This window comes from Aegilops tauschii, chromosome 3 (genome assembly GCF_002575655.3).
Source record: "Aegilops tauschii subsp. strangulata cultivar AL8/78 chromosome 3, Aet v6.0, whole genome shotgun sequence".
Lineage (NCBI taxonomy): Eukaryota > Viridiplantae > Streptophyta > Magnoliopsida > Poales > Poaceae > Aegilops > Aegilops tauschii.
The window spans coordinates 391,093,682-391,112,494 of record NC_053037.3 but is presented as its reverse complement, the minus strand read 5'-3'; the positions used below and the strand labels follow the sequence as shown (position 1 = coordinate 391,112,494).

At 47.6% G+C, this 18,813-nt stretch overlaps 1 protein-coding gene across 5 annotated transcripts; it reads right to left on the bottom strand.

Moving 5' to 3' along the window:
* Positions 1 to 3,389: 3,389 nt before the first annotated feature.
* LOC109766414 (uncharacterized) lies at positions 3,390 to 12,543 on the bottom strand. Of its 5 annotated transcripts, none has more exons than XM_073510649.1 (7): positions 5,072 to 12,543; positions 4,839 to 4,985; positions 4,563 to 4,708; positions 4,287 to 4,484; positions 4,073 to 4,210; positions 3,878 to 3,993; positions 3,390 to 3,801 (listed from the first exon to the last, which is right to left on the bottom strand). In XM_073510649.1, exon 1 carries the CDS (start codon positions 11,925 to 11,927, stop codon positions 11,250 to 11,252), a length of 678 nt encoding a protein of 225 aa, XP_073366750.1. In that variant the 5' UTR covers positions 11,928 to 12,543; the 3' UTR covers positions 3,390 to 3,801; positions 3,878 to 3,993; positions 4,073 to 4,210; positions 4,287 to 4,484; positions 4,563 to 4,708; positions 4,839 to 4,985; positions 5,072 to 11,249. The 5 variants fall into 5 exon arrangements, with proteins under 5 accessions (XP_073366750.1, XP_073366751.1, XP_020180768.1 ...); XM_073510650.1 differs by having other exon boundaries at positions 4,563 to 4,702; XM_020325179.4 differs by having other exon boundaries at positions 4,563 to 4,741; positions 5,072 to 8,332.
* Between the last annotated feature and the right edge of the window lie 6,270 nt (positions 12,544 to 18,813).

Sequence of the window (18,813 nt, the reverse complement as noted above, 5' to 3'; positions counted from 1 at the left end):
CGTCTCAGTAAATTTTTACACCCGGAGGGCCGTACCCGCAGGCTAAGACCTGAGACTCGTTGCGAGTGTGGCGCACATTTAGTCGTGAAGTTGGACAAAGGACGCGGAGTTTGGTTCGTGGCAGCTTTTATGGATGATCACAACCATTTGTTGGCTAGAGCAGATGAGGTGGTATTTCTGCGGTCGCATAGAGTGATGGGAGATCACCAGATAGCTGAGATCTTGGCGATGGAAGGAGCTGGGATCAGAAAGCATATCATCGTCAACAACTTCATTAGCAGGTATGGCTCGTATGATAAGTGTGGGTTTCTGAGACGAGACGTCTACAACCTATGTTGCCGAGAAAAAATGAAGTTGATTGCGAAGGGTGATGGTAACACGACAATTGGGATTATGAGGAGCAGAAAGGAGAAGGATCCAGACTTTTTCTTTGAGTACGTGCTCGATAAGGAGGGCCGTTTGAAGAGCATGTTCTGGTGCGATGCGCAGTCGCGGCGAGACTATCGGTTGTATGGAGATGTGATTGTGTTTGACAGCACGTATAAGATGAACAGATATGGTATGCCCGTTCATCCCCTTTGTTGGTGTAAATAATCACCGTTGCACCACAGTGTTTGGTTGTGCCATTGTGTCCGACGAGACCGAAGCGACGTACGTGTGGCTGCTCCACACATTCCTGAAGGCCAATTGTCAGAAGAAGCCAAGGTCAATCATCACAGATGGAGACGCTGGAATGATACGAGCTATTCGGTTGGTTTTGGTTGATGTGTTGCACCGTCTCTGCTCATGGCACGTGGAAAAAAATATGCAGAAGCACCTTAATTTCAGGGCACTCTTGTACTACTCCACCTCTCCGGCCAACTTTGACGCGAGATGGCACGCTTTTGTCCATAAATGGAAGACTGATAAAACAGAAGAGTGGCTGCATAGGATGTACAGGAAGAGGAGTCTGTGGGCAGCATCATATCTATCAGATGGTTTTTTTCAGGGTATGCGCAGTAATCAGAGGAGTGAAAGCCTTAACTCTTGTCTTCACCTTCACCTGGACGGCGGTATGACTATTGTTGATCTAGTTGTGCATTATGAGAATTGCATAGTTCGACTACGTGAGAACGAGGCGCATGATGACTGTGTTTCAAATCAGTCATTGCCACCATCAGTCACAGAATATAAGGACATTGAGAAGCATGCTGCCGAAGTATTCACTCATGCCAATTTTTATATTCTTCAACAAGATCTGAAGAAGATGGGAGAGCTTGAGATTTTTGAGACGCTAGTGGGAGTTGACTGCCACACCTTCATCGTGACATTGAGAAATAACCACAAATTTCAGTTCAGCGTGAATTATCTAGCTGAAAACTCTGAGAATACGATAGACTGCAGTTGTGGACGAATGCTTTGGAAAGGGTTGCCTTGCAAACACATTCTGTATGTGTTGGTTCATCTGAAAGTATCTAAAATACCTAAGTGTTGCATCCTTAAGAGGATGTCGAAAGTTGCGAGAGGTGGGCTGCGTGCACAGCGGAAGAGTGACATGTTTGGCTGGGGTTGGACAGGGGCAGAGCAGCGTGCTCGCTATAGTCAACTCAGTATAACAGGAGCAGAAACTTTCCATGTTGCTTCAAATGATCCATTCGTCTTTGATGAGTTGATGCAGTGTCTGCAGAATATAATAGCGAAGAAAAAGGTCCCTGATGATGATGCTGTTGGTAGTAGAAGAAATGTGCATGAGGAGCCATGTGAGCCGGAACAACATGTTGATGTCATAGGTGATCCCGTGAAAGTTTCCACGAAGGGCGCCCCTAAAAAGAGCATGACAGGGCGGGCAAAGAAAGATCCAAATGTTACAAAAAATGGAAGACCAAAATCATTTTCTGAGAGAAAACCCGGTCCTCTTTGTGGCATTTGTAAGAAAGAGGGCCATAGACGACAAACGTGCCCTGAGAATGAAAAGTAAGAGGGTGCTTGGATACGTTTTAGTCTCATGACTAAAAGTAGTGGTACTAAAACTTGCTAGCCTCACCCATGCTTGGATCCAAATACTAAAGAGACTAAAATCAAATTAATGAGCATTTATTATCCTCCAAACCCTCCAATCCAGAACTCGCATGTGTTAAAGGAGAGGAGTTAAATGAGGATAGAGAGGACTAATCCACATTTTAGTAGGGGTACCCCTAACTAAAAAAATTTAGTCAAGACTAGTTTTAGCCCCTCTTTAGTCAGGGGTGCTTGGAACTTTAGCCGCTTAAAGAGACTATTTTTAGTCAGACTAAAATAAGTCCCTTGGATCCAAGCACCCACTAAGTTTTACATTTTTTAATTATTTTTTGTTTCTCTCTTTACAATTGCCTGATGAGTTGTTTACAATTTGTTATGTAGGAACCGGGCATAAAGATGAAGTATTAATAATCAATGGAAGGCACTGGAACAGAGTTCAATTAGCATGTCGTACTATATTTGCAGACAATTTTTTCACATTTTATTTGTCGCTTTCGTGTGAGACTAAACATTTAAATGTGTGTCCAACTATCAACGGTACTATTTTGTGAGATAGAATGTTATAAGTGTGGGCAAGTAATATTTTTGCTGTGCTAAAATGTATCAGTTTGCGGCTGTGATGTTATATGTACTGTTGTTGTTTGTATTCGCGGCGGACTTTTTTTATAAAAAATATCCCCGCCATTCTGAGTTGGCGCGATGTGGACAAAACGTGCACAATATCCCAGGGCGATTCTGGTGGCAGCAACGGCGCTGGATCCGATGAAGATCGGCCTGGCAGCATGATTGGCGCGCCGAGGACGAATATTCCAGCCCAGCCCGTGCGGTGGCCGACAGCCGAGGCAGTGGCGGGCCTGTGCAGTCCAGCTAGTGCGGGCTGGCGCGATTCGCCGTGCGCCACGCGCGCGTCTGGTGGCCCAGCAGCCGACCGAGCGACAGCCACGGGCCCGGTGGCAGACGTCTCGTCTCGCCCGACCGAGCGGGCACATGCAACGATCCCGAGGGGGATTTATGGCGATCTGTCGGCCCATTAACGATGCGCGTCGGGTGCGTGGGCCGGCCCTTTAAGGCCTCTTCGTGTGCGGCTGGGGACGCTGGCGCGTTATGGCGATTAGGTTTAGTCCCACCTCGCCCGCGGAGAGACGCGACGACCGGTTTATATACCCGCGTCGTCGCCGTCTCACAAGCCCACTACAGAACACTAATGAATGCCTTGTTGTACGCCGTGGCCTCCCCGCTCGGCGGCCGAAAGGCCTTCCCGAAGGCGTTCTAGTATACTGTCCATGCGCGCGCCCGGCCATGGCTAGGCCTTTTTTTAAATATGTTTTTTTCACATAGATTAATTTTTTAAAATGCTAAACAGTCTAGAAAGTCATGACAGCAGTAACACATTCATACAAATATATCATGTTTCACACATAACAATAAAAATCGCATGTCTCATAACGTTGAACAAGGTGGCATAAGGAATAAATTGAAAGTGCCATGTCTCATATCCTTTAACAAAGTAGGAAAACAAATAAACTGAAAGTGCCATGTCGCATTACAATCGAATAAAGTACCCAACAACGGCAGAGAAACCTTCTACGGGACTAAAACCCTACCGATGCTAATACCTATTCCTTCTCCATGATTTTAACAATTTTCATCTTGACCTTCTCTAATTTGTTCACCTCTGAAAAAATAATTTCCGCGACAATACGTGGCCTTGACGCATTAATCTCTTCCTGGTCAAATTCATATGTCCAGCGATCTCCGTCCCAGTATTTTATGCACCACATCACAAAAATTCCACAAGACACTCTGCAATAAACATGTGTGATCAGCTTACAATGTAGCATGCACTTGCTTGTACTAGTTGTATGCAGTATTAACTTACCCATCTTTTTGTCTCGGCATTTTGTACTCATTTATTGGCCACGATGAGACATCTGGAATTTTTTTTGCTTCAAGAGTTGAGTTGGCCTTCATAATATCCTTAGAAATTTCAGCTCTCTGAAACAAATTAACAAAACCAGAATATAATGTATGACCCAATATTTTTCTGAATGCGAGTGCGAAAATTATAGCGTACCAGGATGGCAATCATATTGCGAATTCTTTGGCTAATTGCGCCTTTAGAATTTGAGTCAAGAACTTGAAACTCCTCCTTGACGGTGTGCATCACTATGGTTATCCAATGATTATCATTAACGTACATAGGAAAATACGCCTACATAGTAACCAAATGATGTTAGTGCAATTAAATAGTATTGACTAATAAAAACAAATACATATGAAAGCAATACCTTGTCCCGTCTGAAATACTCATCCATTACTCTTGTGAGGACTTTTGTTTTCTTTGTAAGATTCTCTGAGTCTATATCATTTACTGACTTGGTCTTTCCCCTTGCCCTATTCAACTTAAATTTGGGGAACCACGTTGTTGATATGTAACGATCAGAAAAATCACGGTGTTGTAGGTGTTTAGAATATGCATTGATGATCTGCATACATAAACAAAAAAATTCTATCAACTTCTGAAGTACAAATGAGGGTTTTGTTAAAAACAAACTCATACTTACAGCGCCATTCAACCATTTAAACATTAGGACATCGTGAAGCATAGCTGGCGTGCATATGTCCCCATCTGATGGCGGCACATCAACCACGGTTCGGTGTGCATGCTTCTTTGACGATGCAAGAGTCTCAACAAAAACTTTGGCTGCCTCTATGTGATCCGGAGTCATATTAAGAGAACTTGCTAGAATTGAATGTGGTGAAGATGCAAACAGATAAGGACTATACTTATTGACTTAATTACTATGTGAAACCAATAAGGATTATACTTATTGACTTACATTGCCGGTACCCCGCCCGTGCATGTTGTCATAGTCGTCTCGCTTTTTCCCTTCCGTTTCTGGCCAGTTAAGCATTAGTGGGTATTCACGAGACAAAGGATCAAATGTATCCACACCAATTGGCTCAAGTTTTTCCCAGTATATATACTGCATGATAGTAAACACAAATAGTCAGACACATAGATCACATAAAAAAATATATGTACATACAACTATTACGAAATGACTTGTACCTGGAGATGAGCCAAGTTCCCAATAGGCCACTTGAATTTTTCAAGATCTTCGACCGTTTTTTAATAGCATCCATGCACACCCCCAACGTGAAATCGTTCCAATTGTATGACTTGATAGCGTTCATGTCCTCCACCATTTTGTAATAACGATAAGGAACAAACTTGGTGGATTGTGGTGCTAAGACTGTACCCATAAGAACCAGTACGTCCCTTCTCACAAAATCATCATCATATGACTGACTATCAATAATATTTTTTATCAAGTCATCGATGAGGATTAGGCCTGTTCTTTTGTCTAGAAACCGATTCGGAACAATTTTTTGGCGTTTAGTTGTACTGTTGCTATCATGCTATTGACATCATCACCCTCGTTACGTAGCCCGAATATGTCATAAACATCTTCATTAAGCACACTGATGCCGTCAGTATTTGGCTGAATAATAAATCGCTTTCTACTACTATCATACGTTGTAATCATAAATTCCAATAAATTTTTCCTCATTTTCACTGAAGGAATTCTCAACATACTGTCCAAATTTGTGCCACGTAGCATCATGCGCTGTCTGGGTGTGAATTTTCCCACCAATTCGCACCACTTCTCAACCGAGCAGTACACATCTCCGAATTCTTGCATTCTAAATAAGATGAAAGTTATCTAACTAGTTACGAGATTCAAAAAACATTACATATGGTTTAATACCATACCTTCCGGCGCCACGAGGTGCACCGGCGGCCTCCGTTGGCTAACCCCACCCGGTGTGGGTTAGTCGTGGCAGCCGCGCGCCCTCTGCCCACACCACCGCGGTGGCCGACGGCCCGCCCTAGGGTTCTGGGTGCGGGCGACTTTGCCGAGACGGCCCGGCCGGGCCGAGATCCAAGTCGCACGCGTAGATGCCGGAGTGTATGGCCGTCGTGAGGGCGGCAAGGAAGGGAGTTGGGACGGCCATGGCGGTGCGACCGTCGGATCGGGTGAGGTCGTGCATGGAGGCGACGGGGTTAGGCGGTCCTGGGGCGAGGTAATGGCGGCGTGGTTTCCATGCCCATGCACGCACGTACGGCGTCATAGACGTGGTCACGCCATAGTGGGCCCCTTGGCCCGTCCCGTAATACTACCGTCGGCTGGCCCATGATGCATTTATTGAAAACATTCATTGTACTTTAACAGTTCTAGTTTAATACCACATCGCTAAGCCGGCGCGCCGTTGACTCCTTTATATACTTTTCTTTTGCTCCATGAACAAACATCTGAGTTTGTGGGACTCTATTTGGAGGATATGCAGGATCGATGTGAGTCTTCACCTGCTCAGAGCTTGTGAAGGTTCACATGGATCATGCATATTCTTCAAAAAGAGAGCCATTATCTCCAATATATTTTTAACGATAGAAAATATTAATGCGTTTTTTATCTAATTCAACCATTCAAATTTTTTGCACACGCACTCATCACCAGGGCCATCATGTATGCAAGTTTTCATAATTTTCTGACACCGTATGAATTTCTTATGGTTTTCTTCGTGAAACGCACCGAAAACACTGACCGGGCGTGACGCAACGTGCGTTTGGTGTCCGAATTCGTTCAAATCTTGCGTGGGGCCCTAAGATGGGCATGCCCACTGCCTCCTAAAATTGGGTGACGTTTCATGCATGCCACCTCGTACCACCCATGCAACCGGCACTGATCGGATATAAAGGAGGTCAGCTCCGTACTGGGTTTTCTTTTCTGACTCAGCCGGTGGACCCCAAACTTTTTCCACACGCCAGCATCACCAGGGCCATCATGCGTGCAAGTTTCCATAATTTTCAGACACCGTATGAATTTCTTATGGTTTTTTCCATGAAACGCACCGAAAACACTGACCGGGTGTGATGTAACATGCGTTTGGTGTCCGAATTCGTTCAAATCTTGCGTGGGGCCCTAAGATGGGCATGCCCACTGCCCCCAAAATTGGGTGACGTTTCATGCATGCCACCTCGTACCACCCATGCAACCGGCATTGATCGGATATGAAGGAGGTCAGCTCCGTACTGCGTTTCCTTTTCTGACTCAGCCGGTGGACCCCAAATGTTTCCACACGCCAGCATCACCAGGGCCATCATGCATGCAAGTTTTCATAATTTTCCGACACCGTATGAATTTCTTATAATTTAAATACTAAATAAATTCTATATTAAGTAGTGTTTTTAATATAATTACATAATAAATTCTATATTAAGTATTGTTTTTAATATAACTACTTAATAAATTCTATATCAAGTATTGTTTTTTATGAAGGGTCTTTTCCAAATTATTATTACTTATAAATTATAACAAAAAACTCTTTACTATTATGAAAACAACTTTAGCCATTAATGCAAAACACATAAAAAATTAAATAATGAACATTACATAAATATAATAAATCTTGTTAACAATTGTACAATACATAGGGCTTTTCATTAATTATAGAACATTTATTAAACGATAACGAAAGGCATAAATAACTAAAAAAACTTAATATTATTTTGAAACAAAAAACAAAAAACAAAAAAAGTCTTCGACAGGGCGCGTTGGCCGGCCCAGTGACTGTGCGCGACGGCGCGCGTGGGCCGGCCCATTGACTGTGCGGTGCGGGAGCAGGGTCGGCGGGGGTCAGGACTAAAGTTTAGTCCCACCTCGCCCGCCGAACGACGCCGCGACCGCCTTATATACCTGCCTCCCACCTCCCTTTCGAACTCCTCTGATTCCCGCCCCGTCCCGCCACTGCCCCGTTTGACTGTGCTGCAGGCCGTAGCTGGGCCAAAAGGCCGGCCCTTTCGCCGCCCTGCTTGATCGGGCCAGACCGATTACGCGCAGTTGCGGCCTGCAACCACGGTTGGGCTTTTTTTTACATCACTATTTTTTTTGCCTTCTATGAGTCACGGCACGAGGGGAGGTGGGAGGGGCGCTTCTTTAGTCCCACCTCGCGTGCCGAGGGACACCACGACCGGCTTATATAGCCGCGTTCATGCTCTTTGTTACATAAAATAGCTAATACTAAAGAGATTTGATCATACATACCTGCCCGGGCGGCTGCTGCCCGGGCAGCTATGTAAAGTCAAATCACTTTATTAACTAGCTATCTTATTTTTTATCATTTTGTCCCTCCGTGCACTTTTTAAAAAATAATATTCAATATTGTTTCTTTATAATTATGGAATATTTTCTAAACGATAACAAAATGCATATTAAATATTGTTTCTTTATAATTATGGAATATTCTATATTCAATATTGTTTCTTTATAATTATGGAATATCTTATTTTTAAACTTTGCACATTACTGTACTAAACTTTGCATATATGTACAATTATTAAGGGTGTTTTCCAAATTATTTATTAATAAACTCAAAAATGTTAGCCATTAAAGAAAAACTTATTATTTTTACTTATAAATTATAACAAAAAACTCAATTTTCTTACTTATAAATTATAACAAAAAACTCATTATTATTATGGCAATTTTTTTATGCATTCATGAATAAGACATAGAAAATTAAATAATGAACATTACATAAATATTAAAAATCTAATTAACAATTCTGATGTAAATATTGTTTTAGCAATTAATTATCAAAAACTCATTATTTTTACCTATAAATTATAATAAACAACTCATTATTATTATAATAAATCAAGTTAACAATTCTATATTACGTATGGATTTTTATTAATTATAGAAAAAAATTTAAACGATAACAAAAGGCATAAATAACTAAAAAAACTTAATACTATTTTTTAAACAAAAAAAAAGTCTTCGACAGCGCGCGTTGGCCGGCCCAGTGATTGTGCGCGACGGCGCGCGTGGGCCGGTCCATTGACTGTGCGTGCGGTGCGGGGGCAGGGTCGGCGGGGGTCAGGACTAAAGTTTAGTCCCACCTCGCCCGCCGAACGACGTCGCGACCGCCTTATATACCTGCCTCCCACCTCCCTTTCGAACTCCTCTGATTCCCGCCCCGTCCCGCCACTGCCCCGTTTGACTGTGCTGCCAGCCGTAGCTGGGCCGAAAGGCCGGCCCTTTCGCCGCCCGGCTTGATCGGGCCGGACCGATTACGCGCAGTTGCGGCATGCAACCACGGTTGGGCTTTTTTTCGCATCACTATTTTTTTGCCTTCTATGCATCACGACGCGGGGGAGGTGGGAGGGGCGCTTCTTTAGTCCCACCTCACGCGCCGAGGGACGCCACGACCGGCTTATATAGCCGCGTTCGTGCACATTGCTATATGAGACAGTTAGTAATAATTTGGTTTGACTTTGCACTGCCAGGGGCGGCACTGCCGTACTGCACGGACAGTGTAAGCTCATTACACTGCCCGGGCAGTGCGTCAGAGTTGCTAGTTGCAGTGTAAACTCAAATCACATCATTACTATTTGTCTTGTTTTTTATCATTTGCCACACTATGCAAATTTAGTCTCACCTCAGTCAAATTACATTAGTACTATCTACATTATTTTTTGACATCCTTCAAAGGAACCCAAATTTTGTTCATAATGTTCTACCATCATGACTAGGATGCATGACAAGTTTCGTACCTTTTTGCCACTTTATGAATTTTCTACAATTTTTTCGGTAAAAACACCTAAAACACTGACGGGACGTTAAGCAACATGTTTTTGGTGTTCAAATACGTTCAATTCTTGGATTGAGTGTGGGGGTGGGCATACCAACTCACTTGCAAAATTTCAAGCCATTCTAAAGATGGCAGAAAATTGACCTCGTTCTCCGGAGGCCGTTCGGGCTCCGACCGAAAGAAGTTTTTTTTCGACATCCTTCAAATGAATCCAAATTTTTTTCATAGTGTTCTACCATCATGACTACTAAGCATGACAAGTTTCATAACTTTTTGCCACTTTATGAATTTTCTACAATTTTTTTTGATGAAAACACCTAAAACACTGACCGGACGTGACGCAACATGTTTTTGGTGTCCAAATACGTTCAATTCTTGGATTGAGTGTGGGGGTGGGCATACCAACTCACTTGCAAAATTTCAAGCAATTCTGAAGATGGCAAAAAATTGACCTCGTTCTCCGGAGGCCGTTCGGGTAGGAGCAAAGGCCCCGTCCGAAAGAAGTTTTTTTCCGACATCCTTCAAATGAACCCAAATTTTTTTCCTAGTGTTCTACCAACATGGCTAGGATGCATGACAAGTTTTTTGGCTTTTTGCCGCTTTATGAATTTTCTACAATTTTGCGGTGAAAACAGCACATAGCACCCCTCGGATGTGATGCAACATGTTCCTGGTGTCCAAATACGTTCAATGCTTGGAAGGAGTGTGGGGGTAGGCATAACAACTCACTTGTAAAATTTGAGGTCATTCCGAATATGTCAAAAAATTGACCTCGTTCTCCGGAGACCGTTCGGGTAGGAGCGAAGGCCCCGTCCAAAATAAGTTTTTTTCGACATCCTTCAAATGAATCCAAATTCTTTTATAGTGTTCTACCATCATGACTACTATGCATGACAAGTTTCGTACCTTTTTGCCACTTTATGAATTTTCTACAATTTTTTGATGAAAACACCTAAAACACTGACCAGACGTGACGCAACATGTTTTTAGTGTCCAAATACGTTCAATTCTTGGATTGAGTGTGGGGGTGGGCATACCAACTCAAATAAACCCAAAAAAAATTTCTGACTGTTGTATCATCATGACTAGTGTGCATGAAAAATTTCGTGGCTTTTTGCCACTATGTATTTTCTACAATTTTTGCGGTGAAAACACATTAAAGCATTCTCCGGACGTGACGCTACTTGTTTTTTGTCTCCAAATACATTCAACGGGTAGCGAAGGGCCCATCCGAAAGGACTTTTTAATCAATGACTAGCATCTATGAAAAGTTTCGTTGCTTTTTGCTACTCTATGAATATCCATGATTTTTCCGAAGACCGTTGAGGTCATTCGAAAAATTCACATCGTTTACCGGAGGCCGTTCTGTTATGAGCGAACCGGCCGTTTTGTCTCAGTTTTATTTTACCACTTGTCGTCTCGTAATGCTCAAATGCATGTATTTTTGTTTATTTTTCGAAGCTTTGTTGCACGACTAATATCAAATTAAACATAAGGATATATTTTTCCAGATAAACCATTCCGACTTCATTCATACTTAAAGATATTTTACATAACTTAGAACGAAATTTAAATCTAAACCTAAAACTAAACTACTCGTCGTCGCTGGCGCCGGCGAGGTCGACAACGCCAGCGCCTCCTTCGCCGCCGTCATCGCCGGAGTCGTCGTCCCACCAGTTGCCGCCATGCTGCGCCTCCTGCGCCCGCACCGCCGCTAAGGCCGCCTGCATCTCTCTCTCCTCGCGCGCCGCCGCCGCCGCCTCGGCTGCCGACCGGGCCAGCACCGCAAGTAGCCCCGGGGTGTCATCGGGGTCGCCGTCTTGCGCGAGGGCGGCCTGCGCCGGCGGGAGCGGGGACAGCGCCGGGGCAGGGGGTGCCTGCTGTGCCCGAGTACTAGGGCCGGGAGCGGGTGGGAGTTGGCGGCGGCGGCGACGAGAACAGCCGACCTCGCCGGTAATGTCTCCGACGGGGCGGTCGGCCGCCGCGTCCCTGAACGCGCCGAGGACGACATCGAAGTTTTTGCCTCGCCAGAAGCGGCGGCGGGCCTTCCTGTTGTACCGGGCGCCAGGGAAGGCGTGGAGCTGCTCCGGCGTCGGTGGCGAGCCGCGTGTGGGGACGCCGTCTGCGCCGATCCGCCATGGCCCCGGCACCTTCGAAACCGGCGGCACCATCAGGCCGAACCGGGCGAGGTCCTCCGTGTCGCGGATGGTGAGGCTCAACGGCCAGACGCCGCCCGGCCACGCGCCTTCGTCGGAGTCGCTCGAAGACATCGCCGGGGTGCGTGTCGGTGGCGTGGAGATGAGATGGACTGGAGAAGACAGGGGCGGGGCGGGTGCGTGTCGGTGGTGTGGAGTGGAGAAGAGAGGGGCGGGGCGGCCTTTTATAGCCGGCGGGTGGAGGGAGTGGCCCGGGCGAGCCGTCGGTGGCGCGCGCCACGAGAGAGGCGGGCGGCACGCGCGGCAGCGGTGGCGTGGGAAGGCGGGCGGGCTGCAGGCGCGGCAGCGGTGGCGTGTGAAGGCGCGAGGGCGGCAGGCGCGGCAGGGCTGGTGTGTGAAGGCGTGCGGGCGGAAGGCGAGGCATCGATGGCGTTTGGCGGGCCGGTCGCCGCAGTGGCGGCAGCCGAGCGGTCGCGTCAACAGCCGGCCCGAGGCAGAAGGCGGGCGGTCGCCGCACGCGCGGCAGTGGAGGGCGCGGACTACGAGGGCAGAAGGCGGGCGGTAGGAGATCGGCCGCGAGCAGTCGGCGCCTGCATGCACGCCGCAATTAGTGCAAGCAGTTAACTGCACGACGATACGGCCGTCCGCGCCACGACCACACGTACACCCCCACCGGTCAACGCCCACTTTTGAAAACAAACACACCCTGCATCTGACATTGTGGGCCCATGGATGCTAACGGCTCGGCACGGCTCGCGTCCTCACGGCTGCCAAGCGGCTCGGCTGGTCCCGCAGCCCCTGATACACAGGCGCGCGGGGGTATCGGCGTGGACACGCGGGGTAGATTTTTTACATAAGACGATCGTGCCACTGACAGCGAAGGGGTATGGGCAGATCTTAGCCTTTGATGTGTTTAAGGAGGGTGTACCGAAGTAGAAGTGAACATATCTTTATCTTTATCTTTATCTAATAATAAAGCGGCTATCGCTTCTTACCACCGTAATTTTGTCCGTTTTTTGTCCGTCGTCGGTCCACTTTGATCATATTATTTCTATATCCGAGGTGGTATTATTCTAAACATATCCCTACCGGCTTCCTGGAGCCAACGAATCAACGATTGATCGCACAACGATTGACAGCCAGATGGGCCTTTGCTACATAACGGGCCGGAATCTATTATTGCAAAAATAATAATGCTGTCAGCCCAACAGTCCTTTAATTTAACGTGGCTGTGATGGAAAACATGCACATGTTGCATTGGCACAAATAGACACTGGTCGGCTATCAATGAAAAAAGTCGGACTCGACGACTCAAGGGCACAAGCACCCAGCAGCAACCTGCTGACACGTTTGGGGGTATGGATACATGATACAAGATAGCTACATGACAGGTATGTTTTTTTACTTCTCATATAAAGTGATAAAATAAGACTCACTCAGTAAACCAATATAAAAGCGTTTAGATCACATATAATAGGTAAACAGTAAAAAAATATAATACTGATAAAAACACATCATAATCGACCAAACTTGCATGCAGAAGCTTTTTCAGAATAAAAGGAAAATAATACAAAGTAATTTACCCTATTTAAACAAGGGAAACATTTCCACCCGGCGCGCCGGCCAAACCATTGCGCCGGACGCGCGCGGGCCACGCGATCCAACTGGATCGTACGACCAGGGAGACAACGCACTCATACTTTTTTCTGGCCCACGCACTGTATTTCTCTTATCTTTTCTCTGTAGCTCTCTCCTCCACTCGTCCCTTCCCTTTTTCTTCCCCAGCTAGAGCACAGCTCCATGGCTACCCTAGGTGCTGCTACAAGGGGGGTCCAGCTTGGCCGTCCCTCTCCTGATCTCCTCTCTCTCTCTCTCTCTACCTTTGAAACTGCTACAACTATAGTCGCGATTTGCTACAATCCCCCACAGATGCTGCTACGTCCCCCCTAGGTGCTGCCATGAGGGGCAGTTTCCAGCTTGACCCTCCCTCTCCTCTCCCTCTATCTGTGAAAGTGCTACCATCATTGTTGCAATTTGCTACAACCCGCAACAAGGCGAGCTGCAACCTGTAGCGCGCGAGCTGCATTGGTTATATGGCGAGACGTGTTTTTGCTGCATCCGTCGTAAATGTTTGCTACTACCATCATCGAGATTTGCTACATCATTAATGGTGATGCTAAACATGCGACGGCGGTGACCACATTTTTTGCTGCAACCGCGGTCATTTTTTGCTACGACCGGCGACATAATTTGTTACCACCCTTCTTTTGGCAGTGACCGGCGAACAAAATCAGAGAAAAGCTGCAACCGACTATGAGAAAGCTTCAACCCGCTTCTGAAAAAGCTTCAACGAGAGAGCGGTAAGCTGACAATGGCGTGCGGCAATGATAGGAGCTGCTTCTTTGCTGCAACCGTTGTTCGTGTTTGCTATAACTGGCAGGCGGTTTTGCTGCGACCAGAAACCGAGGGAGGTAGACTGCGAGTTCGTCCATGGAGCGCTGCGGCCGGCGACCGCCGCCACCGGAGCTGCGACCCATGGCACTTTGTGACTGCAACCTGCAAGCGCTCGGTGTTGCATGCGTGAAGTCGGCGAGAAACGCTTGGGAGGCACCGACCACCGGCGAGGACGGCGACCGGCGGCGAAGTGACGGTGCTTCGAGGTTACTCGTTCGCTCATCCATGGAGAGTGCCAGCAGCGCCGCTGCTCGTGTTCTTCACCGGCATCGCTCAGATTTGTTTTTGGAAGAGAAGACGACAGGAGGAGCCCAGATCTAACGGCCGTGCATGCACACATCCAACGCCTGGGCTGCGACCGGCCCAAATTTGGGCCGGCGCGCCGGCGCCTATTGCTCCCCTTTAAACAAATAGTGGTGTAAGTAAAAACTTATTTTTATTATTAGCGATGGATTCCACTAAAATGCATAATCAATCACTATATGATTAGATTTAAATAATATGACATTTTTATTTTGTGGGAGTTGTTCAGTTGCAATTTAAATCAAAATAATTGAAAGATATAAGAAAAAAATACATCAAAATCGCAACTAGAATAGTTCATTAAAGAGAATGTACCACAACCAATCATAAAAGAAAATTAGATGAATCATTCACATAATCAAAATGTATTATATTGTATTGTTTAATAGTTTAAGAACCAAAATACACCCATATGAGAAAGTTTTGCTAACATTTAGGATGTTAGAGATTTGCACCAAGTTTCCCAATTATGAGCAATGGCGAGCGAGCAGGAATCAGACGCCGGCACGCGCAACAACTAGGTCTGCCGCTCCACGACACGACCGGAGCGCGTCCTCCACCCTCTCATGCCCGGAGCTCCCCCGAACGTGTTAACCCTCGCCGGGCTCCGCCGCTTAATCTGCGCCGCGCGCCGCCTCCCCAAACGCCCCCGCCACGCCGAGGTGGTCGGTCGGAAGACCTGGGGTCGTTCTTGGACGAACAAGAACTCGATTGAGAGCGTGCTCCGCCGTGTCGGCCAATACCCCGCTGCTAACCCCTCTTCTCGCCTTGCTATTGTACAAAGGGAAGCGCCGCGATCCAAGAACGGCGCCGCCACGGCGAGTTGGCTGGCGCGGACGACCAGGAGTCGTTCTTGGAAGAACAAGAACTCGATTAAGGGCGTGGCACCGCCACTGCCGCCGCCGCTCCGGCAAATGCCGCGCGTCTGACCCCTCTTCTCGCCTCGCTATTCTACGAACAAGCGCCCGCCATCCCGGCCCGCGGCGGCTCCGCCATCAATGGCGTCGTCCGAGAGGTGGATGCGCAGCCGCCTGCCCGCTTCGGCCATAACCCCTCTTCTTTTGCCTCCCTACGCCTAGTTCTTGGCTTCTTTGGCCTTCAAGTCAATCTCGAATGTTCCGAGCAATGCAATACGGAAGAGCGGGAGGAGGAAGGAGGGAGGAGAGGCGTACCGGCGGCGGGGGAGCAGGTGCAGGATGTCTGCGCGGCGGTGTAGGTCCAGATGGAGAGCTCATGCCCACCGAGAAGAAGGACGGCGGACACGCCGCCGGTGACCACGAGGAAGGCGAAGGCGAGGAGACGTCTTCCCCCCCACGCTCGATCAGCGACCTCCACGGGGCGCTCCTCACGTTCGGGTCGTCGGGGTCGGGGCCGGGGCCGTCGGTGCCTGCGTCGCCTGGCGGCAGAGGCGTCGGTCGCGGAGGTCGAGGCGTGGGCGGCATCGGTCGCCGAGGTCGAGTCGGAGGAGGCATGGTGGTCGCGGCGTCTGCGACGTGCACGTGCTCCGTCCTCGGCCGCCTCCTTGCTGCGCAGGGGGAGGTAGCGGTTGGAGTTGCCCGGGAGGCTGAAGCGAAGGTTCTCCCGGCCTAGAAGGGGCTGGTGCCTGTAGTTGGGTGCGGGGAGGGCGCCTACGGAAGGGAAGACGTAGTCCATGGTGCGAAATCATTCAGGTGAGTTTACGCACCCGGGTACTGCTATCCTGGACGTCCATATTCATTGGGATGTGTGCTACACAGAACGGAAAATATTATGGGCCACGTTATCTGGCAGTAAGGGACCGCGATCGCCTACTTGGGCTAGGGGGAACTGTACCAGATGGCCCATCCGCTCGCACAAAATGACAGACACATGTGGGCTTCGAAAGCAGACACCTCCAGAAAGGAGACAGAGGAGTCATCCGCGGAGCACTCTGTGGGCGGGCATGGGGACTTGGTGATGCTTTGGAATCTTTGCTGGCTGAACACGAGAGTGGGGCGCAGTGGTGTAGTTGATTTTCTGCGAATGTCAATACATGACCCACATGCTATATATGCACAAAGGATCCGGGTGCTTGTATAGGATGCGGTGCGACGAGACGTATCAGTATCGGCTTTGGCTGAAGGCAGCACGCGTATAGCAAAAGTAGATTCCATGCATTGCCTGTCCATTCACCTGCCGTGGGGTCACGGGTGGTAATAAAAACCGTTTTTACCGGCAGCGAGTTACGGCTGTGTGTTGCGAGGGTGGAGTAGAATGTTTAATCTATTCACCACGCGATTTTTACTATGGTGCGGTGCATGTTGGCCCATGCGTTGGTACTTGAACGCGCCAGGCGCGATGTCCATAGCGGCCAGCCCGTGCTCGTTCAGAGGAGGTTACAAAATGATTCAGTATGCCTTTTAAAAGTTCAGCAGCTCGTATGAGTGACCCTTACTAAAAAAGTTATTCCACTGCATGGCCATGGTGAACCGCCTAACTTGCAAACACGTACACCACAAGCCGGCTATATATACACCCACCGGAGCTCCATTTATGCATCCGTAAAATCACACACGCTGCTTGAAGGTGCTGATTCGCATGCTAGCTATGTCCTCCAGCTCGTCTGCTGGATGGACGAACACGGCCGCCGCGCAGACTCGATCGTCGGTGTCACGGGCGTGCTCCCAGTATTTTTTCAACTGGCACAAACAAACAAATTCGTGCAGAGCCTAGTACGTCCAAAAGGTCCTGTGACGACGGTCTCCGTAACCTCCATATGCCACGGTAATCCAACCAGGCAAACGATCATAACTGCTGAGCATCTCGAGGTGCGGACTCCGGAACGAGCGGCCGAGATAGAGCGACCCGGGTGCGTACGCTCAAGAAATCCACTTTCGTCCATGGTGTGCGGTGGTGGGCGGAAGGGTGGACGGCTGGCTGGGGAACAAAGATGACGAGAGACGAAGAGAAAGGGGGAAGAGGGAGAGAGCCTCTTGTGATTTATAGCTTGTGGTCGCAACCCTTTCACGTTGTGTGTGCCTTGTGCCGATGGGCTCTAGCTTCGCGTGGGTTCTCTAGACATTGGTTCAGAGTGTGTTCATGCAATGCATTTTTAACTCATTAGAGCATCTACAAATCCCTCGCCCCCAAATGCCCGGCGGATGCGTCTGTTTTAAAATCATCAAATCCATATACAATGTAAAATTCTAATCTAAATCTTCATCGGCGCTCCTCCGGCTTCACGCCGTGACCATGTCCTGTGGCCAGCTGAGCTCCATAAAGTGATGGTGAGGTAGAATAGAACATGTGACATAGGAGAGGAGCGGCATGATCCCGGTGTCGACCTTATGTATTTATCGCTTTTGTTTTCTATTTCCCGTGTGTTACCGCTCGTTGTTGGTTGTAATGATGGCCTTGTGTAATCCATGGCCGATTGATGGCTTTTTAATTCAAACCCGGGCTCCTTTTAAGCTTTTGTTCTAATGAAAAATCAGGCTCTCCTTTCTTAGTGAAAGACCTATTCATGGTTAATACTAATATGTGTTTCAAGGCAGATGCATGATGTTCTGATCACAATACCTGTGCTTTGCTACGATAAAAAAATTATTTGCCCTACACACCAATGTGAACTGAGGTGGTATGGGTGTCGGGAAAGGAGAGTCTGCGTCGGCATCGAAATGAACTGGAGCAGAGAGGATTGAGCGTTCTAACGATGGAACAAATTTAAGTCAAGATAGAGATATGTAAATTGTAATTATTTTTTGATCAATTAAACATGATCCGTTAAATGACGGAGCCCTTTATCTTGTGGATGCAACACATAGCCCAAAGCCTATTGCCAAATCATAAATTTTGTAGTTTACGGTGTGTTTACATTCCGCGTCTCCAATATAAAATTCTATGAGCCTGCCGACAACCTTTATTTGCCAGACTCCTCAAGACTCATGGGGCAGATGGAGAGACAGACGCGTGACTGACGACGGAACTGAGGGGGTGGGGTGATTTCTAACACTTTTTTCTCGTCTGTCTCGAACCCCACTTCCCTCACACTGCCAAATGTTTCACACATATCGACATCTTTTTTTACACTTTTTCGTGTCTTCCAAATCACCGTGCATATTCTTGCATAAAAATACGGATTTGCTATTTTACACTCGACTGTTATTCAATTCGCCAACATTCAAATCACTGGCCGTCCGCTGTTGCACGAAGATTCGCGCTTCGCTGTCTCGTTTTCGGGCTTGTTTTCCTCTGTCGGGTGCGGTTTTTTTGTCCAGCCCGTTAC